Source organism: Culex pipiens, unplaced genomic scaffold, assembly GCF_016801865.2.
Source record: "Culex pipiens pallens isolate TS unplaced genomic scaffold, TS_CPP_V2 Cpp_Un0009, whole genome shotgun sequence".
Classification (NCBI taxonomy): Eukaryota; Metazoa; Arthropoda; class Insecta; order Diptera; family Culicidae; genus Culex; species Culex pipiens.
Window position 1 is genome coordinate 167,270 of NW_026292826.1, and position 27,374 is coordinate 194,643.

At 42.1% G+C, this 27,374-nt stretch overlaps 1 protein-coding gene across 1 annotated transcript; it reads right to left on the reverse strand.

Moving 5' to 3' along the window:
• Positions 1–848: 848 nt before the first annotated feature.
• Positions 849–21,478, reverse strand: LOC120426404 (uncharacterized). The gene is made up of 8 exons (XM_039591160.2): positions 21,211–21,478; positions 18,489–18,770; positions 14,953–15,258; positions 13,415–14,882; positions 4,736–5,103; positions 4,477–4,678; positions 4,115–4,422; positions 849–2,261 (listed from the first exon to the last, which is right to left on the reverse strand). Exons 2-8 carry the CDS (start codon positions 18,609–18,611, stop codon positions 1,281–1,283), a joined length of 3,756 nt encoding a protein of 1,251 aa, XP_039447094.1. The 5' UTR covers positions 18,612–18,770; positions 21,211–21,478; the 3' UTR covers positions 849–1,280.
• Positions 21,479–27,374: the final 5,896 nt, after the last annotated feature.

The following is a 27,374-nucleotide window of genomic DNA, read 5'->3' on the forward strand; positions in this document are numbered from 1 at the left end:
TTTAATATAACATTCTTATTTCCATAAAACTTGCCTATCAATTCTTTCAAAATGCAAAATCAATAAAACTTCGTTTTAAATATTATAGACAATTATTTAAATTATATCTGGAAAGTAGGAGATGCTTATCAGGGCGTTTTGGAAGCCATTTTTTTTATTTTAAATTGAGCTTTTAGATTAAATTTACAAGGGACCACCCACAAACCACGTGGACACTTTTTTTTAGATCTCTTTTGAAAGCAGGTTCCCAGTTTATTTTGTGTATTTATTTATAAAATGCTGAAAACAAAACAATATATATATATAAGATTTAAATAAACCAACACATTCAATACCGTTGTGTTAAATTTTTCTATCATTCACTTGTAACACCCTCCACGATTGAAGAATTGAGGATTTTTCGCACCGGACCGCCACCATGATAATTTCTTCGATGGCCAATTTCGTGGAAACATGATACCGGCATTTTAATTTAATGACTACGAGGAGTAGCTTCTTGAAAATTGAGATAGCGTTGGAGGGGAAAATGGGTTGCAGATGGTTGTTTTTGTGTGTAACCAACTAAAAACAACGACCAATTTATAGGGGTCGGATTTCCCGGCCATTTCGTCTGGCAGTTCCGGGTTGATTGTTGGTTGGAAAAAGGGGTTTTCTTTTTGCGTCTACCGATTTCAAAGACTTTGTTTTTTTTTTATTAGACTGTGATGCCTATTTAAAATGTGATGAACTTTATTGTTTTTCGAAACACGATGCTTCCTCACTTTCTTCATATATTATGCTTTCTACAACATAACTAAAAGTACCGTATTCGATATATGTATTTTTAATGTAGACTTTTTGACGCGCGCAATTTTGCGTATTGGTTAAACATTTACACTGTGATGTAAAACGAGCGCCGAGTGCGATTCCGAACCGAACGTAAAATTTACCTTAACACAACGGAAAAAATATTTATAAATCACATACCGCATCATCTCCGAAAAAACAGGTGAGTGCCTTAATACGAAAAGCCGGGAAGCCCGTCGTGGGTCCGAAGTAAATAAATCCCGAAACGTGCCTAACTTTAAGGACTTCCCGCGAGATACTTTTGAGTGTTGAATTTTAAACGTAATAAATTCACTAACTTAGGCCGAAAACTGAGAAATAAAAAAATACTGGAAATCATAAACAAATTAAAACTAACGCAAACGACAAAAATATTAGTCTTCTTTCACGTGATGTGCCTGCGTACAGGAATCGGCTCGGTGGTCAATTTAGGGATATTAGCAATAGCATCACGATTAGGACGCTACCTCGCCGGTGACGGTTTCCGGTGTCGTTTCACTAGGTGAAACCGGCTCGTCCTTAACTAGTGGCGGTTCCGAGGGGGTCGGACCGCCTTTGATTTCACTATCGGAAGCAACTTCCTCCAAAACTTTCGCTACTGCTGCTTCTGCCGGTTGAGAATCTGGCTCAGGTGAATTTACGCTATTTACATGCTGCTCTGGTTCGACAGGTTGGACAACCGGGTTGGTGCCGGTTTCGCTTGAGGAATCTGGTTTATGGCAAGTTGATTCAACGGCTTTGGGAGGGACGACTTGAACTTCTGGAACTGGAGCAGACAACGGTTCAGATTCAAACTCTTTGGGTGCGACCAAATCGTCTTCAAGAATTTCCAACGTAATCGGTTCCGATTTGACAACAATTCCGCTCAAATCTACAACCGAGTTCGTTGCTTTAGCGGCAGGCTCCTCCAGACCCTCAAAGAACTGTATCGGTTCCGATTTGATGTCAATTTCAGGCGCACCGTTCAGGTCAATTCCTTCCACCGACGTCGATTCCTCCTCCGCAGCAACCGGTTCAGCCTTAACTTCGGCGACCAACTGCGAGGCCACGACGGGGGCCGACGCCAGCAGCGCAAGTGTCTTTGCGATAGTCAGGTCGCAGATTTCGCTGATTTCATCGTTGATGTTAGATTCAACCGGCGGCGGTGGGCTCTGCTCCAGCCCCGGCTCAACCTTCACCGCAACGGGTGCCATTGAGCTGTAAATCGGTTCCGGGGTGTCGCAACCTGGCTTGGTGGCGGCACCACTACCGGCCAGCACCGAGAGTGTGCTTCGAATTGGAGCGGGGTCAGCGCTGGGCATGGAACCATCCGGAGCGGAATCTTCCGCCGGAATGTCCAGCGCCGCCTCCTCTTTGACCTCCTGCTCGAGCTTGTCGGCATTCTGGGGGAACTGTTTGTTGAAGCGCGCTCGGCGGTTCTGGAACCAGACTTGAACCTGAAAGAGGGGAAAATTGCGGGGTTTTAAAATAATGTTTTTTTTTCATATTGTAAATTTTGAATTTGAAAACCGTCAACAGGGGACATTGGGTCATACTCGTGGCCGTAGAGGACTATCGGTCTAATCAGTGTTTCGGACGTCGTCAGCATCGTGTGGCGTTGCACTCGATCTGATGTGAATCTGGATCTCTTTGCTAGTATCGTTGTTGGCGGTTACCAGCGATTTCAAGTACACGAAATCGCTTAACTCAACTAACTCATTACCATCCACAGCTAGAGGGATGAGTCATGTACTTCCTAAACGTCTACACGTCTCTCTTCTACCTTCAGAAGGGTGTAGGGATTTCCTTTACTGTTTTCTGTTTTCTTGCCACAATGTCGATGTCATCGGCAAAAGCAATCAGCTGGCAGGACTTGTTCATAATCTTGCCACTCGTTTCGATACCGCCCGTCGAATAATGTCCTCAAGGCCGATGTTGAACAGCGCAACCCTCGGCGTGATCCAAAGGGTTCCGCAAGTTCCCCTGAAACCCATCACACCATCCAAGGTAGCCTTGATCAGGCGAGTAAATTTTCCCGGGAATCCGTTCTCGTGCATGATCTGCCATAGCAACTCACGGTCGACTGTATCATAGGCTGCCTGCAAATCGAGTTATTTTGTCCGTGGAATTGCGCGCATGGGTGAAGTCCTCTTGGTAGAGCCCCACAAACTTCCTTGCATGGGGTGATAGCAGCCGGCAGAGAATCTTCGGGAGTTTTTAGGAGGCGTGCTGCCGTGATATTTGCCGCAGTCCAGCTTATCGTCCTTTTTGTAGTTGAGACACACGACACCATCTATGCACTCATCCGGAAGCTTCTCCTCCCAGATCTTTGAAATCATACTGTGGAGCGCCTTCGCTAGATTCTCTCCTTCATAATTGAAGAGCTCTCCGGGTACCCGATTTGTGCCAGAAGCTCTGTTGTTCTTCAGCTTCCTGATCTCCGTCTTCACCCTCTCCAAATCAGGTGCTGTGAACTTTTTATCTGCTGCGAGTGCTGTAAGGTTGACTCCTACGCCGTCTCCGTTCGCTCTATCACCATTGAGGTGCTCGTTCAAGTACTGCTTCTACCTGTCCAACACCTCGCTTTTGTCCACGATCAGGTTTCCCTCGTTGTCCCTGCACACGTAGAATTTCCGTATTTCGTTAGCTCGGAATAGCTGCTTCTTGAGCTTAAAACCGCTGCCTGCAGATTCCAAACCTGCCTGTATCAATTTACGTTCATTCTCGTCGCTTTTTACAGTTTCTTGTCGCAAGCTACTTTCTTCTCGGCTCTTGCTTACCGTACCATCGTGGGTCACTTGTATCCCGACGACCGTTGCTTCCTCTGGAAGCTGGTTGTAAAGTTCGAAACCTTTGTAAAACAGCAAGTTTTGCGTACATGCCTTTCTCCAGTTCTGCACTCTGAGATTGTCAGCACTTCTAATGTCATGCTCATGGATATCCCACCCGTATACCCTAGCTTCCGTCAAGTACTATACAAAAACAAGAGTGTTGCACTCGATTCGTTGCTTCACCGACATCCACTGCAAATATTTGGCAATGCTCCGTACGTGTCAAGTAGCGTTTGATCCTAATCAAGACTCCAAAACTCTCGTGCCGCTTTCGAAAAGGTGTAATCAACGTGTTCGATAAAGTTCAGCTTTTCATCCATCATGACTCCGAGGTATTTCATCGTCTTTACCCGCTACACGCTTTCACCAACGCCTTCACCTACTCGTACAAGTCGGCATCCGTTGAAGTATGTTTTCTAGCCCGCATCCTAAACCTGACCTGTAAATACGAGAAGATAATTCGCAAACACGACCCTCACCTGCAACGGGTTCAGCCGGAGCGCGACGGCCACCTCGCACCGCTCGCCAAAGCTCAGATACTTCTTCGCCGCGAACATGTCCTCCAGCTTGTCCTGCTGCTCTTTGGTGAAGTTGGTGCGCCGTCGGCGGCACTTTTCGCCCTCCCCACCGGGCACGTGAATCCGGATGGTGGGCAGCTTGGGCGGCGCCTGCTGCGATGTTGACGGTGTTGGTGTTGTTGCTGCTGCGTTCGGTGGTGTTGGCAGCGATGGATCGGCTGGTGCTGAAGACGCCGCCGCTTCAGTCGTAGCGGAGACGTCGTTGGGATCTGTAAGGTAGGATATTTAGCATTCGAAAGCGGCTTGCTGTTGAGCTAACTCACCCTTAGGTTCAGTCTTGACACCGGGAAGGTTGGACTCGTCGCCAGCAACGGCTGCGGTCACTGTTGCTGGGGCCTCCGCCGAGGTTGGATCCGCGGGTTCCGTTCTAACCTTCTTGGCGGTGGGAGTTCCCGGGGTACGGTTCTCCCATCCTGTGCTGACGCGCTTGATCTTGGCGCGACGATTCTGGAACCAGATTTTGACCTGCAAACGGGAACTTAGTTAATTCTGTGCCGAGTTCAACCCAAGACCACAACAAACCTGTCTCGGCGTTAGGTTCAGCGCGGTTGCAATCTCCAACCGCTTCGGCAGCAAGCAGAACTGACTCTCGGCAAAGTGCTTCTCCAGTTCGACAATCTGGGGTTGCGTGTACGGGATCCGCTTTCGGCGCGAGAGGAAACTTTCCAATTCGGTCGCATCGCTCCTGTCCATGGATTCGGTGTCGGAATCGATCGCAAATTTGCCACGTGGAGTTTCGCCATGTCCTTCCACCGGAGTCTGCAACGGCATTTGATCCGGAGCGTGGTCCGCTGGATCCGCCGGTTCCTGCTTGACCGTGAGTCCGAGCAAGCTGTGAAGTGCGGCTTTGTCGTCCTCAGGACTTCCGGTCGGAGCATCTTCCCCACCGTCTGGAAGGAAGGAAATCTACGTTAACTTCCCCCAATCTAGCGCAACTAATCAAAGCATTCACCGTTGGCAGGTTTAGAGTGTGTTAGTTCGGTTTTCTTCAAGTGGATCTCTTCTAAATGGACGCATCTTCAGACAGGTGATCGGAAATGAAACGTCGACTCGAGTTTTTTGCTTTCATTAGTGCTCAACTAGTTTTATTCGGCCTTAACATTTTGACAAATACTGAAAGATGCTTGCTCCTTCCTAATGCTGTCCCTATTTACACAAAAATCTGTCGAAATCTCAAGTGCAACGTGCAATATTATGCTTTCCTATCCTATCTTCATCATCTACCTCTTTTTTTTAAAAAAAAAACGTCGCTTCTTTGGCAGTTACAAAAAAAAAACATATTGAGCTGGACAAATGGAAATACGGTGACCTTACGCAAGCCGTGACGCCCTTCGCGACCAAATTTCCGCGAGGATCGACACCGGCCGTAACCCCCGACGGCGTCGTCTCGTTCTGCGCGGGTAGTTTGTTACATCTACAAGAAGACACAAAGAGGAGGGGGGATGTGGGGAGTCCCACGTGCGGGACCAAAGAAGAGAAAGAGAGAAATGGTGGAAAGAGGGGATTGAACGTCAGCCTAAACAATTGTCAGGGTTGGTTTTTGGGTGGACCTCTTGAACGGAAAAAAATACGAATACAAAACTGATAAATTTGGAAATTTTAATTGGTCTTCAATTTACCTCTAATTCAGAATGTGAAAAATTTCTAGCAACAATTTCAATTTTTTTTTCTCAGAATAGGTTTGGCAAAATAATATCTGTCATATTTTAATAAATGAAATAAAAACAATCCAAACAAATTTTGCATTCATGTGGAATTTTTTGGCATGAATTGCAACGTTCAAAAAAGCAGAATTCTCATACGTTTGACAGGTTAAGCAATCGCTTCTAACTCCATCCAATTTGCTCATTTTTACAAATTAAGCAACTTAGGGGAAATATGCCCATATTAAGCCTAATAAGCGGCCGTGTTTGAATGATACTGGATAATCTGGATTGTTCACTAAAACCAAGTACACCAACGAGTAGAGCAACTTTTTGTGAACATTTCTGTTTATTTTCACTTTTATTAAAAGTTATGCTATTCCTTTTACAAGCATTTAAAAAAAATATTTCAAAAATGCATTCTAATCAGTCGAGTGCATTGGGCCACGCCCATTTTTCTATTTTCAGCTTAGTTCTTTTTTTTCCAGCGCTCTTTTGGGTCTGCTTAGTGCTGCCAAAATTGATGAAATTTTAAGCGAACACTCACGAAAAGTAGCATTTATAGCGAAAGTTTCCTGGCAGCACTTGCTCACTCTAACAGGCGCTGCACCAGCATGTTGGTGGTGTTAGTGGCCACTCTTTGTTCTTTATTTGCCTTGGCTCCTCGCTCGGTTTTCTTCAGCCTTCGATTGGAATGGGTATTCAAAATTCAAACGTCAAAAGACTTAGCGCGTTTGTTTTTTTTATGGTGCTTGCTAATTATTTACATTTTTCGGGATTATTTTTCAAGTGAGTGACTAACTAATGGTCAAAAGAACATGTTGCCGGTAGTTGGAAGCAATTCTATATCTTAAGCGCTTTGAAATCGTTAGCGCAAGTGAAAAGATATTGATGCCGACTTTCGTTAAGCAGTTAACCTCTTATCTTGCGTGTGGATGTGTGTGCCACCAAAATGATGAGAAATGGTCTCGCAAAATAGAAATTATGATCAAAAGTGCATTAAATTTGATCTTTTTGGCCAGTAAGTGGCATACATTTGCGTGCTTACTCGAGGCGGTGCTGTTGCTGGTAAGTTTACAGCCTAAATAGTATTTTCGGAGCTTTAATCGAGCATCAAACTCTCCATATGACGAAGATAGGTGTTTGATTAGAAAGGGTATATTTCCCCTATTTTGTAAAACTGTTAATAGATACTTGCTTGCTCAATATAGGCCAATACGTTTTACGGCGATATGATGTATACGCCATTTTGGACATTTTCAATTTTATTGTACAGTCTGATAAAGAATCTTAAAAGCTACCTCCTGACGAAAGAATTTTTCAAAAAACTGCTCTGGGCCCATTTTATTAAGCAAACAAACAATGATGTATACGCCAATTTTACTCATCATGATGTACAGTATGTTAAAAAAGTATTTACACCCCTTGGGCACTATGCACATTTTGTGATGAAACATGTAAAAAATTTAAAGTTTGACAGGAACCTAGTACTGCGTTTTGTACAGAAACTCAGGTATTTAAAAACGTAGGTTTTAAAGAAAACCTAGATGTATGGGTATCAAAAGATCGGAAATTGTATGCCCTTTCCGATTCCACATAGGTTGACTTGTGAATCGTGGACCGGTTCGGATGCCGGCGGATTTTCCTACGACGTAATTCCGGGTTGGTACGAAATTCCAACGAAAAATCTATTCTATCGATACAAATACCCCCAAAACGGTGTTATACCCACTCCAAAATGTTTATTTAGCAATGCTATGGTAATATATTGACATTTAATTGAATTAAAAGTTTGCAAAATTAAGTTTAGATAAGTTTTATATAGAATTTCCAGAGTTACATAAACTTTTATACTAAGTAGTTAGTAAACTTTATATTCAATCCAAATTATTTTTTTAATCAGTCAAGGATGCCTATTTGGAGTTGGGAGACTGGATTTATGGTGATTTGTCAACAAATAACATTTATGTAAATTTTTCGAAAGGTGTACAAACTTTTTTTGCACCTTTTTTATTTTCGTAATAGTATTTGTTATATAACTTTTTATAGAAATCATCTTTTCATGAGCTTTTTATAACAAAATGTTTGGCATGAGTTTATGAACAAAACGTAGTACTAGGTTTCTGTCAAACTTTAAATTTTTTACATGTTTCATCACAAAATGCGCATAGTGCCCAAGGGGTGTAATTACTTTTTTTACATACTGTATGTATACATTGAGAATTGATATAAGTCAAATTCAATACTGTTTGAATGTTGATTTGAGGTTTTGAGACCAAATCAAGATTGGGCAATATTTTATTACATTATTTCGATTTAATTCTCAAGGGGACGCCCATTAGGCATCATCCATAAAGTGCGTCATGTTCTGAGGGAAGAGGGGTTTTTGAGAAAGTGTGACGTTGCGAGTTAAAAGCATAGGGAAATCGTGACAAAGGGGGGTGGAGTAAATTTTGGCTGATTTTAATGTGACGTACTTAATGGATGACACCTTATCCACATCAACGTAGACACTTTTTTGAAAATTCTAGACCCACCCACCTACCTTGCTGACAATTGTTCATGCAAAAAATGTGTTTATGGAGCATAGACAATCACTAAGGGAGCGTTATTTTATTACGTAACGCAAAAAATCGGATTTTTAGACCCCCCCTCCCCTCGTAACAAAATTTCCATACAAATTTTAAAAAAATTGTATGGAGCGTAACACGGCCTCCGACCCCCCTCCCCCCAACTGCGTTACGTAATAAAAGAACGCTCCCTAATACCTTCCCGCCCCCTTAAAGTATCCACGTGGACAAGGCATTACGGGATCCACTCAGCTATCAAAATAGCTGGCACAAAAAATAAAGCCAGCTTTGATCGAGCAATGTATACAATGTATACATACATCATTGGGCAGGAAAAGTAGTGATTTTTTATTGCTATTTTTACGGCCAAATGATGTTTGTGGTTTAAAATCGTAGAGAATAGGAAAAAACAAGAAATTTTGTAGGGGCCACATTTTTATTGTACTTTTTGACAGTTTCTACAGAGCAGACCTCAAATTAGTCATTTTAAATTGAAAAAATGAACAAAAACAGAAAATCGTGCCTACAGCAAAATCACCTCAATGGCGTATGCATCATATCGCCGTAAAACGGCAGAATACCTCTGAACTTTTTTTTCTAATTACCAAAAAATTATAATTGATAATGTGAAACATTTTAATGACTTATAAGAAATCTTAACTTAACTGGTTGTAATTTTTTGGCTGTGAATAGTAACATAAGAGCAACTCTCTACGAAATCGGCCGATTTCGACCATTTTTTATTTTATTTGACTCAACCTTTTTGGGGTTGATTGACTTTGATTTGACTCAAACTTTGTGAGGACCAAATAAGCTATTTAGCGTCATTGGTTCACCCATACAAGTCTCCATACAATTTTGGCTGCTGTCCATACAAAAATGGTATGTAAATATTCTAACAGCTGTAACTTTTGAGTGAATTTTCTGATCAAATTGATGTCTTCGGCAAAGTTGTAGATATTGTTGAGGACTATTGAGAAAAATAGGTACACGGAAAAAAATTTGCGGTTTTTTTATCGACATTTTTTTCACAAAAACTCAGTTTTTTTATTTTCGAGATTTTTTTATATGTTTCAAGAGACAAAAACCCGCAACTTTTGAGCCATAGAGAAACATGGCCAAAAAATCTGCCGCCGAGTTATGATTTTTTGAAAAAATAGTGAATTTGGAAAAAAAAATAAATTTCATGCAAAAGCAAATTTGACGTAATTTTTTAATGTAAAATTGAATTTCCAATCGAAAAGTCAAGAAAAGACATAGAAATCCATCAGAAATTGCGTTTTTTAACATTTGAAGGCTAACAAAATAACTTTCGGTTAATATTTTTACAAAATATTGATTTAATGAAGTTTTTTAAAAGTCTGGGCACCTCAATAAATGTCTGACACAAGCTTAAATGTCTGTGAAACACAGACAAATCAGGCATCCTTGCTCCGTGCCACGGAAACCAAAACAAAAACAAACGAACAATAAACCGTGCCAGGGAAACCAAAACATAAACAAAGTCAGCTTCCGTCGGAGTGAAAGAGTCAGAGAGAGCGATTGACAACCGCACTACTACACACTCAATCGCGAGTACCTTTGTTAGAAAGCAATAGAGCTTTATGACGTTTCGCGTACACACACTAGCGCACCATTTGATTTTGCTGGCCGGACAAAATTTAACCTCAATCATTTTCGTGTACGTACACGCAATACATGCGCACGTAGATAACTCTATGGTGGTGATAGCCCTCGAGCTGCCTCCAACGACCCGTTGCGTTTTTCAGAAAAAAAAAATGTTTTTTTTTCATATTTATGGAAACGCCTCGTACTACATTAAAAAAATAATTAAAATAGTAGTTTATGCAACAAGTTGCAGAAACAGGTTTTTTTCAGCACGGGTCGTACATTTATTCAACGAGGTTCACCGATTTTCACCTATAGAACATTTTGAATCTAACATTGTCTTAATCAGGAAGGTTAAACACATATTTTTACGTAAACATCTCCCATGGGTATCCTCGATTTATAAAATTTTGGTTCCTCCATGCCGTGAACATGACGTGTAGATGAACAATCTAAAGCATTTTTTGAAGTTGAAAAGTTGTAAATTGACAAAGAATTTTACAAAAAAAAACAGCTTTTTTTGACAATTCTGGAGTTTAAGGTCCAATAATCCAAATTTTAAGTTTTCGCTTTTTGGGTGTTTTTTAATACCCTTGACTCAAGGAGGTTTAAAAACACCCAAAAAGCAAAAACTGGAAATTTGGTTTAAAGCCTTTAAAAAATTCTCCAGAATTGGTCCTTAGGACCTGGTATTGCAAACAAACCCGAAATATGTTATGTACCTGATAAATATTTTTACAATAAAAACATGTTTAAGGAATGCAGTCCAGACTCGATTATCCGAAGGCCTCGAATAAAATTCACTTCGGATAATCGAACCACGAAAAAAAAATTTTTTTTTCGTTGTCTAATTTTTGAATAAATTAATTTTTGAAACAACGCTTAAGTGATATATATTTTTTAAATCCAAGATGGCGGCCAATATGGCGGTGACGAAAGATAAAAAAAAGGCATTTTAATATTTAAAAGCCATACAACTATTAAAATTTAACTAAAATGGGGTCGCAGAACTCGAATTTGATGTTTAAAACAAGAAAAAAACGAAAACAAACCTTCAGATAATTGAGGCTTCGGATACATACTCGAGTCTGGGTTGTATCAGTTTTTTTTTTGAGTTTTTACATTGTTTCAACACAATTTAATTAAAAAAAAAAACAAATTTCAAACTTTTTAGAACCTCCAAAAAAAGTTTTTTTCTATGTTGCTTTTAAAATTTAGATTAGAGGAATAAATTGAAGACCAACGAATCAGTACTTCTAGCCAACTGAAAAACAAAACCAACGATTTCTACGCAGACCGGTAAACCCCAGATTAACTCTTAAATGTGTGGCATCTTTGAAGGGGGTGAGTTTACTGACTAGCCTACGAAAAATACTGGAAATCAATCATAAGAACTTAAATTTTAATAAAACTAAATCAGAAAAAGACAAAGGAGAAGACAACCATTGGTGAAACCATGGAAAGTGACGAAGTCTTTCTGGGGAAATCTGAGAAGTCGAAGTCAAAGCGAAAACACAGCTCAAGAGATGAAAATGAAATGAAGAAGGAATTCTCTCAAATTAGCAAAATATAAAGAAAAACTGTTTCCAACTTATCGAAACGATAGCTTTAATACGAGAGATAAAAGGGGGGAGAACCATGACAGAAATTCATTCCCGTTTCCGGGGATCATCATCATTCGAAATATTTCAACACAACTTTCGCACCATCTCAGTCGGGTTTTTTCATCACAATCTATAATTTACTTCAATGATAACTTAGCCGTTCTTCTTCCTTCTACAACTAAACAGCGAGAGAAAGTATAAATCGAGTACAAAAAAAATAATTGTAATAACACGACATGAAACAAACTCATGTCGAACGTGCGGCGCTAACATAAGTGTCCTTATAAATAAAATAGGATATAAAACAAAATACACCCTCTCGTTTGAAACGGCACAAAAAGAAAAAAAAAGCTTTTCTACGCAAAGTGTCGGTGTGTTTTGTGTGGTAGAAGGTGGGCTCGCTCGATTCGAAATTATCAAAAAAAAAAGAAACATTGATAAAAATAAAGAAGAGAAAAAAGGAGGTACACGCTAGCAAATTCTAATGGTTAAATCCAATAATTTGTCCACTCAGAAAACCGTTCTGATTGTTAAACCATTCGAAGCCGGTGCCGGAGCTGCTGGTCGTAATGACAGCGGATTGCAATTGCTGGTGCTGCTGCGGTTGCGGTTGAAACTGAACTTGCTGGTTCGTGGCCTGATCCAGGTACACTATCACGGGTTCGCTTTCGAGCGGCATCTCTTGGATGATCGTCTCCTCGTAGATGACCTGCTGCTGGGGGAAGGGCGCGGGAATTTCGTTGCCGGCCGCGTCAAAGTAGCGGAACTCTTGTTCTTGCGCTTGCGGTGGGGGCTGCAGCAGCTGGGGAGATTCTTCATCCACCTGTACCATCGCGTGTTGCGGAGGCTGTTGCGACTGCAGCAGCTGTTCCGGCGGCAGGATGCTGTACATGCTGGTTAGGGGAGTGGCCGTTGGTCGGGGTGCCGTGACCAGCTGGACTTTGGGAGTGGGATTTGGTCGGAGGACGACCGGGGGCTTTGGTGGAGCTGGTTTGGGTTGTGGGGGAACTTGTGGGGAAGGTTGCTTCCGCACAACGATCTGGATGTTGCCAGCGGACGTTTGGATGGTTTTGTAGTTTACCAGCTGGGGTTCCGCGGGCGTTGCTACGGTTACGGAAGATGGTTTCAAGGGCCTCAGCGGTGGTGGAATTGTGGTCTGCTGTTGCGGTGGTCGTTGCTCTTTTGGTGTGCTTTGACTGGCGGAGGAAGGTGGCCGAGCAGAACTCGCGACGTACGGTTTTTTCCGTTCGGCGGACAACTCCTTTGCATGTAGGGCTTCGCTCCGTTTAATGAAGGCATTGAACGCGCTCATGTAGTCTGCGCGCTCTTTCGGCGGCGTTGGAGCCTTTGGTATTTTGAGAGGCGGAGGCACGTAGGTCGACGGTCGGTACGGAAGTTTCTCCTCCGCCGGCTTTGGTTTGCTCGAACTGCCGCCAAACGACGTGTGCTTCTTGGCCTCGCTCGGATCGATCTGCTTCACCACCAGATTCGGAATACTGTTGATCTTCCGGGCCAGCCCGCTGTCTTTCAACGCCATCGACGCGTTCGATCTTACGCTCGTCAGAGATCCCACCGCCGTCGTCCCGTCCCGTTTTGTACTTCCTCCAGCACTGTTTGGCCGGTCAATCACCTTGACCGTCGTCGACGATGGCAACGGCAGACGCAACTTGCCCAGCGAAGATACCAGTTTGACGTTGCTGTTGCCGCCGCTACTGCTTCCACTGCCATTGTTGACCGCATTCACGGCACCGGGCTTCTTGAGATGCGGAATCTTACCTTCAAACTTTTTATGATGCTCCAGAATTTTCAACGACGGCGGCAGTTCCCGCATCAGCTGACTCTTGATCTTTTTCATCGCCGGTGACTGCTGGCCGTTGGACGGCTTGCCGGGTGACGTCCGCTGCTTGCTCATCTGTTCCTTGATGCGGTCCATAGCCTTGCGCTTCGAGTCCGACATCAGCTTGTCGGCGTGGTCCTTGCGCTCCTCACGATCACGTTCTTTCTTTATCACTTTTTCCATCCGTTCGCGCTCCCGTGCCTCTTCGCGAGCCTTCTTCTCGTCTTCGCGCTGTTTGCGCTTCTCGTCCAGCTTGGCGCGCCGCTCTAGTCGACTGACTTCGGCCGCACGCTGCTCACGCAAGGAGCGCTTCCGGGGCGAAGAGTTCCGGCGGGATCGACCCTGCGTTGTCGAGTACCAATCGTCGTCGTAATCGCTTTCGGCTTTCTTTTTCTTGCGCTTCTTGCCTTTTGCGTTCGCCTCTAGCTCCCGTTCTTCTTCGTCTTCCGTGCCGAACGGATCGTACGAACTCGACTTGAAGCTGTCGGAGGCGGCATCCGACTTGCTCGGCGACTTGCCGTCTTCGTCGTCAAAGTCCTCATCCACGTCGTCGACCATCGTGAGTGCCGCACCGCTGAGGACCATCTTCACGTCGTCCGGAATGTGCGGATTGTTCTGAATATCGTTCAGATCCAGGTCCGGGTTCTTCTCCTTGAACGACATCTTCCGGAGGCTGGCCGCGTCCACGGACATGTTGCAGGCCTTCTTCATCGTAGCGCCGTTCTGCTCGGCACCTTCTTCCGAGAACGATTCGATGCCCTCGTCCTTGTCGCACTCGAGTACTCGCGGCGGTGGTCCCACAATGTGCGACGGATCCTCCGGATGCGGACCAAAGTCCGTGCCGTTCATCCACGAGTCGTACTTTTCCGGCTGGAACCGCTTCACGAACGTGTCCATCGAGATCTTGACCATGTCCGAGCTGCAGTAGCACTGCGTCGCCCGCTTTCCGTACTCGATCCAACGCGGCATCGCAAAGTTGGTCGATTCCGCACAGTTAAACCCGTGGTTGAACCCGGCATGGTAGCCGAACGGAAACGTGATCATAATTTCGTTCTGCTCCTGCGTAATCTTGTCGAACGGGATGTTGTGCTGCTTCAGAATCGGCGGACTGATGAGCGTCATTTTGTGGCGCAGATAGGCCTCACACGTCTTGAAACTCGCCGGGAAGCAACTGTTGGCCAGCTTCTCCAGTTTGCGGCCGTGCTCCGGCGGAACCGCGTACCACGTCTTCGGCGCACCAAAGTGCAGATAGTTGATCGAGTACAGGTCCATGTCTTCCGTGTGCCACGCAAAGGTCGTCTTCCACATGCCAAAGTAAAGGTACGCCGTGTTGACACCGTCAATCGATATCCCATAGTCCTGGTTCACATAGTCCAGAATCGTCCCCAACCGGTTTATGTTCCAAATCTGCAACCAAAAAAAAACAACCCTGAGTTCATCCAATCAATCCAAATAGACCCAAACCAGCAAAACTTACATTACAATCCTCGTCGGTGATGCTGCCGCAAACGTCCGCCCCGTAAATGGGCGCCACGTACGTAATGTTCTTCCAGTACTTGCGCTCCAGATCCTCGTAGTCGAAGTGCTTCGGCGTCGCGTACCGCTCGGTGTTCGCAAGCTCCGAAAACTGCTTCACCGTGAGGGGGTTCTTCTGGATGTTGATCTGCTGGTACAGGCCCTGCTTGCCGGCGACCACCTGGCAGATCGGCGCCGGGATGGTGATCTTGAGCTCGTCCAGGTCGTAGCCCGATTTGCGCGGGACCCATTCCGGCGGCGGGATGATCTGTGGGGAGTTGGGAGAATGGGAGAGTGTTGAAGTTTTTGAGGCTTAAATTTTCCGTGTTATTTTAAAAAACAAGATCAACAGTGTTTTTGCAATGTTTTAGAATGATTTTAAAATCCATTCAATTTGCAACAAAAAATATGCTTCCCGAACACGGACGTGAAATTCATCTACCTAGAATGCATTAACCTGTTCAGACTTACTGTCTGTCGCTTTGAAGATTTATTCTTAATTAATTCAATCGACAATTCATTTCTATTTTAAGAGTAAAATCAGTGTTTGAAGATAGTGTCTACTGACAGATAGTACACCTTATCCTGCACGTTTAGATTGTTTGATGTTTGTTGCTTCATCTGTTCTTCATTTTCAATAGCATTTTTCTCGATGTTCTTACTCACCTCCTCCTATGCTGAATAGTCAAATTCAATCGAATTGATCGATTATATTCCATCGTGTTTTGTCAATCTTCAATATTTTTGCAGGGTTGATTTTGATAACACCTACGGGCGATCTTGGTTTCCCCCCCTTTGTACATTTTTCCAGATTCTAAAGTCGTAGTACAATTAGTATCAGATTTCATATATGCGCAAATGTAAGCTTTGTTAACTGCAGCCTCTCAATCGTACTGATAATTCCTTTTTTGGTGCTCATTTTGATCTACCTACGCGTAGGAGTTGAAAAAATAATAACATTTATGAACTGATTGATAACTGCGTTGTAAAATAAAAAGTAGGCCTTCTAGCATAAGGACAGAAATAGTAGTTTATGCAACAAGTTGCAAAAAGAGGATTTTTTCAGCACGAGTCGTACCTTCATCCAACGAGGTTCACCAAGTTGGATAAATACAAAGAGTGCTGAAAAAATCAAGTTTTGCAACGAGTTCCATACCACATTTTTTGCAATTCCAAAAAACACACACTGAGTGAAATTTCATGTCAAATTTTCATGTATTTTATCATAAATCGTTTAAATAAAAAAAATGTTGAAAAGTGTTACTTTTCAGCATTTATTTTGAAAAGTGTTGCTATTCGATTCAGTTATTTTTGGTACAGAAAAGTAGGCTATTTCGTCGTTCAAGAATAACAGGAAAAGTAAATAGTTTCACGACGGAATTGCAAAAAAGCAGTTTATGCAACTTGCTGCAAAAAGAGATTTTTTTTCAATACGAGCAGCGCTGCCAGGTTGCCAGATAAATCTAGGAATGGCACAATCCAACAATAAGAGTATGTGAAATGTCAATACATCGAGCTTTATTCTGTTCCACGTACTATAGCATTAAGCTGAACCCTTGAAATTAAATTCTGTGTTTGGGAAGTGCAATCACTGAAATTATTTTTTGGAGAGAGCTTTGCCTGGTTTTATGAGGGATTTTAATATTGGCTTTGAAAGCTTACAATTAGAAAGCAATTTGATTTGGTTACAGAGTTACACTAGTTGCAGATTTCAACACCCTCAAAATCGTAAACGTGACAACTACTAGAGACCCTAAATAGGGAGACTGGTCTAAGCTTGCTAAATCGATCTGGCAACGTATGTTTGGCAACACTGATAAGTTTTGCTGGGCGTAAAGGCAAATGCTCGTTTGGATACGTCAAACTCGCGTTTGTTTGGGTACGTCAAATTCACTTCGTCCAGTCTCCCTATTTAGGATCTCTAACAACTACTACATCAAACACAGCGCACGAGAGAGTACAAAAAATCAATGTTCTTTTACGATAGAACATGTTTGAACCTGTCTGTTCCATGCTGACGGTCGTCATTAATTTGATACTCTGTTTTTTTAGTTTCAGCTTGAATCACCCATATTCCTGCATGCGCGCGTTTCCAAACGTTTTTCCTTCATTCAGTGTCCAATTTACAGCCCACCACAGAAGCGAGAAGCGAGGAGAGGCAACGAGGGGGCGAACGTGTACAGAAACCCCGCGCGGTATAGTCTTTTTCAGTCGAAGAAACCCACGCCCGTAGCGGGGTCGCACATTGTACCATTATGGATGCACGGGAGAGGCAAAAAAAAATTGTAAACAGGTTGAGCAACAACAAACCCGCTGCTGCTGCTGCTGCTCTCAGTGTGCCGTGCCATGTGCTCGCTCGGCAATGTTCGGCACCGGTCGGGTGGCTGCAGCCGCTTCGCTCGCTCCCAGAGCGAGCACGCTCAGCGCTCGGAAAGCTTTCGCTTTGACAGCTGACGCGCACGCTGACAGGAGAAGCGAAGGATGACAGCTGTCAGCTGTCACGATGATAGCGGTTGGCGATTGATTATGATTTAATGAGCTGGCCATCACAAAATGGCGGACTAATTGAGAAAATGACCACTACAGGCCATGAGCCAAAATTTGATCATAAATTAATGAAAATTAATTGAATTTCTGTTATTCAAAACATGAGTTCCAAAAATAATCATATTTCAATAAATAAATTGATTAAGCCCAAGAACCGGAGAGAAGGAGCGAGAGAGAATGAGCGAAGAAAGAGAACAGAGCGGCAATGTGTTCAAAATCGCTGTGTGCCGAAGGGAGAAATAACGATGTTTGTTTTGATTCTTCTTTCGTTGCTAGCACACGGAATGAGTAATACTTGCAATACAAATTAGTGTAGTTATAATTTTACGAGCTTTTGACCACGACAAACCAAATGTGTGCGCCAGTGAACGATTTTGACAGCTGATACTCAAATTGACAGAAAGAGCTCAAACTGACAGTTGTCAATTGTCATAATGGCAGCGCTAGTCAACGGGGATCTTGATCTTCACAAAATGGCGGCATCATAAATTAAGCAAATGGCTTCCACAAATAAAAACCCCTTTTTTCGTAATAATTTTATTAAGCGGTCAAACCCGGAAGAGAGGGAGAGCGAACAGCGGGGAAAGAGAACGGAGCGGCATTGTGTTCAAAATTTGCGCGAGCGAGAGTGAGAAGCAGCAATGTTTGTTTTGATTCCGTTTTCGTTTCACTCTTGCGTGGTGCGAGTATTACTCGTCGGCACATCGGTTGATACGGATTTGTGTAATTTTACGATCGCTTGGCCGTAATGAAAAGAAAAAACGGTATTTGAAGTCTCGTACGGTAGCGTGACGTATACAAATTAGATTAGATTAGTTTTGACAGTTGAAAATTTTATTAGTTTTTTTTATTTAAAAGAATTAAAAAAAGATCAAAACCAAAGTTTCAATGGTTGTACCATAAGATATATATGGTTATCAATAGGTTATTTCCCAAATCTTCAAAGCTTACCTTAGCCAGACCAGCCTTGTGGGCACCCTGCGACTCGATGTACTGGATGTATTTGGCAAAGTCTTTAAACTCCTCCCACGTCGGTCGGAACACCTGAATTTTAGGTGTCGGATCTTCGGCCATTTTTTTTTTTTTGCGCACTTGTTTCGTTTCCACACTCAATCTAAATCACACTAACTCACTTCACTTTTCGAACGGTTACAAAGTTTGTCTTCTTTCTGTTTGGTTGTTGCTTCTCGGAACTAGTCGGATGCAGCATTCGGCGGACCGGACTGGAGAGTCCTGAAATGGTAAGGAAATGGAGAAACGCAGCAGAGGTTAGCAAGTGCGGGTCGGTTTGTTCGGTAGAGGAATTAAAAACATAGAAACAAAAGCGAATGGCATCTTGTGCGGTAGAGATTGACGATGGTTCGGGACAGGTAGACGTGGAATGAAAAAATAAATTGGCTACCAATTGATGGCCAGGACCCTTTGCTGTCCTCAATCCGGTTGTACAAGAACCGTGGTAGAAAAATACTTGATCCGACTTCAAAACAGAACAGTTAACCCTTATTTTCATATAAATAAAATTCTCGTTTAATTGTACTTTAAGCATCGGAACCATTTCGGCTTCGCAGTATCAGTCGCTTGGTGCGGCTCAAAACGTACTGCAGTGCAGAGTTTCGGACGGATCACAGAAATTCGCTTTTCAGCGGGAATCGCATGCAACATGTAAGTAAGGATTTCAAACGCTTGTTCTAGATTCTAGCGATTATCTGTTCTCAACTGTGTTCAACGGTGCTCAGAATTTTCAAAGCAAAACTTGTTTAATCCCTAACACCGACGTAACATTTGAGTACCTAATGAAACTCATGCTGTTCTAAGTCAGTTAGTCTTGCAGAACTAAGTCATAGAGGTTTTCTCAAATGAATTTTATATGCTCCAACCCCAGCCAGTGGTAACAGATTACAATTACGGACATCACGAGTCCGGTTACGTTTTTGTAAATCACGTTCTATAAGTTGCTACATTATGGATAAGTCTAGGGAGAATTTGAATCGCTGGAGATTGGCTTTGAGGATGTTCTGATTTATCTGCTTCATTACACGTGCTAGGGTAAGCTCGTTAGTCTGTTTCAATATCTGTAACCAAAAAAATCATCAGGAAGATCGGAGTGTTTGAGTCGCTGTGTTTAAATGAAGCTGAAGCCGAAGGGATAGGAAGTTAAATTTTCAACTTTTCAATTGCAATGATTATCAAATGTGTCAAATGACTTTTTTTTAATATTGCGATATCTTCAGCGTTGACTTTCGGATTTCTTGATGAAATCGAGGAGCCATGTTGAGCTTGTGCTTTGTCACAGAAACTAGATGCTTCGATGAACTTGTGCCTCAGAGGAAAAATTGCTTTTTGGTGCTGGTCCGCCCGACTGTTAATGATGTGCCAAGATATCATCATAAACATGACGACAAGATTCGCATCCAGCCGAACAGTGATGGATATTCGTTTACCAGAACTCGCAAGTTTTTCTTGTGTTTGTGAAGTTCCTGTCTATGATATTGATGAACTCTGGCCTAGATATCAGGAAACTTAAATCGTTGGTTTAGGTTCTTGTCTTGTATCACCGCTTTTCTTTTATCTCAATCTCAATCAATATTTTTACAGCTGTTAAACTTTGTTCTCTCATATCGTTTTGACTAGGAACTTCCATCAGTGAAAATTCAGCATTTTAGCAAAGCGAAAGCATTATGTTGCTAACTTTTCTTCATGGGACGTGCGTTTTAAGCATCTAGAACTCAGTTGCAATGCAATGCTTGTCAATATTAGTCCAGTTTGGAAAATAAAGGTGTCAAACTTAGCGGTTTTCCTGAACATTTCGACGGAGTTGACCACAACCTGTATTGACCACGATAATCCGGAAATATTCCGATGACGTTTTCGAAACCGAGCAAACAATATTTACTTCTCGAATAACTATTTTCATTGGACAGTTCAAAACTAAAGCATTCTTCTCAAGCTTGGCTACGTTAATTAATGTCAGCATAAGCGACATTTGTTCGCAAAATGGACTCATGTGTTTGACCCTTATGGAGGACAGTGGGACATTACTGTTCTGAATTTCGCAAGCAATGCAGAATGATTGATCAGCATAAAATTGCGTCATTACATCGACTTCGAGTTGAGCTTGAAATTGCATTCAACGCTTTTGTCCTAGCATAGTAGGTATGACAATTCTAAACCCGAATTAATCAACTAAAACCTACGCATAATCCGGATATCGATTGAGCGGATCCAATTAGCACAACAGCGTTGAAAAGCGAAAATCTCGAGCATAATTTCTGTCTCTGAAGCCGCGTCACAAAAATACTATAGCAGCAGTGGCCTACGTGACTAAAATCGCCCCTCGCCAGTCGCCAAGTACCTTTTTCTCCACCCTTCCCTTACTACTACTACTCTCTTCCAATACTTTACACACCCTGAACTAACTTTTGAGATTCAATTTATACAACAGAAAAGTTTGATTTTAGGAAAATCATCTTTTCTAATCCCAACTTCACAACTTGTAAATAAATCCCTCAACTACCGACTTCAGCAAGCCATGAAAACAGCCGCCAGCAAGCCATGGCCCGAAACTCGAACACACTCACAAAATGGAGGAAACTTGCCCACAGCGAAAAACTGGTTTGCTCGGTCGATTTTTCGGTGCGCAACCTCCACCCCACTAAAATGTGCACAATTCTACCTTTACCGGCCACGCTCGGCACCGTTCCGGATCGCACCCGTCTCGGGCGAGGATTTTCACACGTTGTCGAAGTGCCCGTGGCCACCAATGGCCATTTTTTCCGCCGTAGGCACAGGTTCCGAAGAGGGGCACCACTTTTTTTTCTAACTTTCACGCACTCCGCGACGGACGAACGAACGACGACGGGACTGAACGCGAGAGGCTTTGCTTCTGATCTGCTGCAGTGAGCGAGCGAGCGAGTTCGGTCGGGGAAGCTTTGGGGAAAATGAGCTTTGGCTGCAGCGATTCCGGAGAATGAGAGGGAAGATGGTGGTTGACGTTGTTCGGCGTCCGGGGGAAAGAGAGAGACGATGCGGGGCAGCTGTCAAATAAAGTGATCTAGATAAAAACTGTTAAGTTTTTCTCTTGGCTTTTTCGATGTTCTTAGAGAGGGGTGCGTCAATGCTGTTCAGAGCTCTTGAAAAAACACGTGCACTTTGAATAAAAATAAACTTTTGGAACCATTTAAAATAATGTATCATCCAAGGTGTATCGGGACAAAAGGTCAAATTCAAATTCATTTTGGATTCTCTTTTAAAGGGTGACGACGGGTGGACTTGAAAAAAGGATACTTTTGACTTTGACTATATCTCTTAAGACCGTTTCTAAAGAGTGTTTTTTTTTTCGATTTATATTAGCTCATTACCAAAAATACATACATTGTTGCAAATTTTGAATTATTTTGAATTTTTGAGTTCTTTACATTCTCAATATCATATTTTTAAAAGTTGTTTTGTTTCTTCACTTTGGTTTTTTTTATTTCTCAGCTTTTTTATTTGTTTTTGAATATTGTTTCCTTAAATCCAATAAATTGGATTTTCTTTTTTTGCATTTCTGAATATTTTTGACATTTTTTTAAAGGGGTATTTAAAAAACACTCCAAATCTGCAAATTGTCCAGATTCTTCTAATATTCTTTGCCTCTAAATTTGTATTTTTAACTTTTTTTTTAATGGTGGCTGGTACAAATTTTATTTAAAGTTTTAGTCACCCCCCCCCCTCTTTCCCCCCTTCAAAATTGCCCGAAAAATCAGGTGACAAAAAAAAAAAGTTTTTCAAAAAACTTCAAAATTTCAATGAAAATTAAAGAGCAATTAGCTGAAATCTGGAGTTTTTTTTTTTTTGAAAAGGTGAAATAAACCAAATTTCAGTTTTTGCTTTTTGGATGTTTTTTAATACCCCTGACTAAAGGCGGTTTTAAAAACACCCAAAAAGCAAAAACTGGAAATTTGGTTTATTGGACCTTTCCAAAAAAACTCCAGAAATCAATTTAAAATGTCATCAGAGCCAAGGGACAAAAACCTTGAAAATATTTGCATCGACCCTAACAAAATTTTGAGGAATTTAAATTTCGAAAAAACCTATATCTAATTTACTGCCGTTCTACGCATAATTGTCCCATGTCAGTTTTTGACGATTTTGACTTTATGCTATTTTTAAGTTTAGTCTGATGTGTACTTTAAGAAAAACACATAAAAACTGATACTTTGTTCGGAAACTCACCAAAAACAACACCAAGTCTGTTTGTCCCATCGTTGAACTTCTACGCATAATTGGGTACTAAAGCCCTATGTAAATTTTTATGTACAACGGTAAAAAACACGATTAAAAACCATTTCTGATCACTTTTTTTCATTTTTATGCAAAAAAAGTTATTGACAAGACAACATTTTTTCGATGGATCAACTATGGTCCCCTTGGAACGAGCTGTCAAGTAGGACCTTTTCTGTCAAGAAGGAACGCGAGGTTAATTTTTCAAAATTGATTTAAAAATCCATTTTAAACTCTTTGTGGTCGAACAAAGGGTCATTATACTCAGAAAAATAAGCTTTATCGTTGTAAACAATAATATCAGCAATCGAAGCTTCATTTTAGGACCCAATTGTCCCACCAAGTATTTTCTTACACGGAATCATTAGTTTTACTAAGCATTATGTCTTGTTTACCTGTTGTATAGCAAGAGAATCACAAATAAGGGTGATAAACTGCTTACTGGGGCGATTAGGGACACATAGGGCTAATAGGAACCCACGGGACAATTATGCGTAGAAACACAGAAATCGGTCGAAAAATTTCAATCGCGTTTTTCTCAGTTGCACTTTTTTGAACATGGGACAATTATGCATAGAACGGCAGTTTAGGAAACATAAAAATCAGAAATTTATATGCCTGCAAACATGAAAAAATAAAAAACTCGGCAATTAAAAAAACTGAAAATTAGAAAAAAATAAATAAAAAGGCAAAAAGAAATAAATAAAAATAAAAAAGCTGGATGATTAAAAAAATAGAAAATGAGATGACTTAAAATTTATAGTAAAAAATTTCTGGAAATGAAATAAAATAAGTTAAAAAATTAGACACTTAAAAATATTAAAAAAAAAATTCTAACGTTCAACAATTTTGTAACGTATTTTTTTAACAAATTTATAATTGTCTAATTTTCTTACTTAATTTTTTTATTTCCAAAATCTCTTTTGCTATAAATTTCTAGTTCCGTTGCAAATATTCATAATTTGTCTGAAAAATTAGAGGGCAAACATTATTGAGCATGAGCATGAGCATGAACATGGTTGACTGCCAATGAGCTGCTACTACGTTATTGACAAATCAGCTGAAGTTAAACAATGAATCAAAAATGATCAGTGGGAGCCAACCATCCGTTCACTGTTTAACCCCTGAAGACCCCGACTTTATTAGTCAATACCGGCGCCCTCCCAAGAAGCCTGCAGTTCAACAAAAGGGAGGAATGTTAGTCCGATAGTTGAAGTTGCAGACTCATCAAGCCGAGGGGGACGTCACTCCGCGATAACACACTAAAACGCACAAAAACGAGCTCGAAAAGCATCAACGCTTCTCATCGTGCCGAGTTTTCACATAACGCCACCTTAAAGCAAGTTATCGCAAGTTAACGCGCGTTAAAGCGAGTTAAAGCGACCAGCGTCTGCTCGACTTTTGAACCAACCGAATTGATCTTGCAACCTTGCTGTCTTAAGTCGAGTAGTTCTTGATCGGGTTTGGCAACTCGGTATTTGTTTTGGTTTATTTTTCCTGCAGTTTCAGGAAAAATAAACAAAGCAATCTGTGAGTTTTTTCCCCCCCTCGGTGACGAAATCGCTGCTGGTTTGTGCCGCTACGCTGGTGGTCCCCACGGAGCAGGTGAAATCGTCTCGTATTGTGGTGCAGATGCGGTCGCCGAAGAATATGCCGACAGGGTTTGTTGAGGTGAACGGGAACGGACGGGTGGACGACATGGAAGGGAAGACCGAAAATCTTCTGACTGCAAACTCAAGGAGGAGGTAAGCTTTCGAGGGCAAGATTTTTTTGAACGGTCGAGTTTAGGATTTTAATTGTTACCGTCCCCCCAGCAGTGTATCGCCGAAATGTTCGCCAAGCAGCTAACGAATTTCTTCAAGGGCTCGAGAACCATCACCTTGGCCAGGGAACTGCTGATGCGGCTAAAGATCAGCAATGACGATGAGCGTAGCATAATCCGGGGGCGCGACGGATTCGAAACGGACTCCGAGAGCGTTGAAACGCTGGACGAGGAAGAGGAAGACGTGGATACAGAATGCCTTCCGGTCCTGCCAAAAAAATCATCCGCGAACGTACGTGCAGCGCGACCTAACCGTAATAAGCACTGACTGTCGGTCCGGAAGTTCAAGAGTTCAAGTTCCTCAGCAGCTGTTCCACGGTGACAAGAACAAGAAGGAGGTGCTCAACGGACCAGGAAGAGTTAGCAGAATGGGAGGCAGGAGGAGGCTGAATGCGTCGCGATTTGGAGATTCGGGACCAGCTGCAGGATTGCAACGAGCCGATCAAAAAGCTGACCGCGGCAAGTTCATGAAATCAATTCTGGAAAGGCAATCTGGAGTTGATCGAGCAGTATGAAATAAATCAAATAATATATTTAAATTTATGGTTTATTGTCTTCCGGAGGATCATCCTGGTCCACTTTTAGTTTCTTGGGGTGGGTCTTGTGGAACTTGTTGACCCGGATCACGGAATTGTCCCGCTTGAAGGCAGATTCCGCACTATGATTGACGAGTGACTTGGCCAACAGGTGTTTATCGATGGATTCCTTCCACATATGGTCCATTATTACGTTGCACGTAGAACACATCAAATCTTTGCTGTCCAGATCGATGTGATGCGTCCCTTCCGGATTTTGCATGACCAACATAAATGACACGAAACCCTCGTCGGTGTACTTTCCACCTCCTCCCCTTCTTCACGATCCTCCACCAACGAAAGTTGCTTCTTGATCTTCCCCGACGGCTTCGATTCTTCCTTTTTTTTAGCGAGTGGAAGAACGACTTAATTCCTTGTTGGTCGCGATCAGCAGGTTCAGCGACGTGGCCGAGTTATCGATTTGTAACCGCGACGGTCTCCGGAACAACTGCGGCTTCTATTCTGTACCGGCTGCAGTCGAGCTGGCCGCGTTGCATGTTTCTATCGGCGATTTGTTGTTGTTGTCCGCGGCCAGAAGCTTAATCACGCCGTTCAACAGCAGGTTGCGAAGCTCGGTTTGGTCAGCGGCTGCAGCTCAGGTTAGCGGGCTTTTACAGGTGTCGGGCCAGGTGGTACGATTTCAAACGTTTCGTAAATGTTGATCTCCGCAATGCAAACTCCGGGATCCGTTTCTGCAGGTTGAACCTGTTGCCAAAGTCATCATTCAACAAGGTTGGCCGTTTCAAGTCCCTGAAATATGACCCTTGAAGGCAGCTGCAAATGTTTCCTGGTACACCGCCCCTTTTTTGGTTCAAACTTTTGTTTCTTTACGAAAAGTTGGTGGAGATTTTATTTTTCAAGAAAAAAAAAAGCAAAACAAACTGCTCGAATGACTTGACAACGAGATCTGTCATTTGCTGTTGACAGTTCTCGCTGTCAAAAAAATCGAGCAGTCTGATGCGTGAACGCAAAAAAAGGTAAAGCAAAAAGCGAGTTAACGCGGTTATCGCGCGTTAAAGCGGAAAAGCAAAAGTTAGCGCTGCAAAGGTATGAAAAGGAAGCTTTATCGCTCGGTCAACGCGGGAGTGACACCCCCCTCGCATCAAGCACATAGTTTTTCGCTATATACTTGTTGATACCGCTTGGGACCGTTGAATCCACAGCATCTCCTTCAAGCATCACGTGCGATCACGTGATTATTTTTTTTTTTGGGTTAGTAGGATAAGGTATTGGCTTTTCGATGCCTCCCGAGCTACGATGCTATGGGGAGGACTTCCATAACAAACCCGTCGGCGAGCCTTCCGAGCAACGATGCTATGGGAAGGTCTTTCTAATTAGCACACCAAAACACTCGCGCACAGGTATTTAAATACTGAATAAATGTAATTTTTCATCACGATTACCCAGACGACATTGATGATATAGGAAGGACTTTTACAGTCATTTACAGAAATACTTAAACTTATTTTAATGCAACAATTCACACGACGTCGTGCCTCCCGATCAACGATGATGTAGGAAGGACTTGAGCAAGCCAATCAGGATGAAACACGAAATAAAATTCTTTTCTTTTCACACACAATGCCACATAATTGACTGCGCGTCACCACCCAACTAATTGAACTGATTTTCTTCTGCTTGTGGGCAAGCCAACCAGGATGAAACACGAAATAAAATTCTTTTCTTTTCACACACAATGCCACATAATTGACCGCGCGTCACCACCCAACTAATTGAACTGATTTTTTTCTGCTTCTAGAGGGCAAACATTATTTATACCAAAAAACTTCAAAATTTCCATGAAAATAGAAGTCTAATCAACTGAAAACAATCTAAAATTCTCTTCAAAACTTCTCCAGGAGTTTGGAAGAGTACTTGAAGAGAGTTTTATCCTACCGCGGTCCAAACTGCTATGCTGTAGCTATGTTGAAGAGCTCTTGTAGAACTCCTGGAAAAAAATGTTACTTGGGTAAAAAAATATTGGCAACGGCCCTCATTTTTAAATTTTCAATTATCTAAGATTATTAATTAATTTTTTATTCATGAATTCTTACTACCTTTTATTTTCTGAATATTAATTTTTTTTCTCAGTTTCAGTTTTCTGAATTGCCAATTTTGGTATTTTTTAATTTTTAGGCACATACATTTTTAAATTATCAAAAAAAAAATCAATCTGAA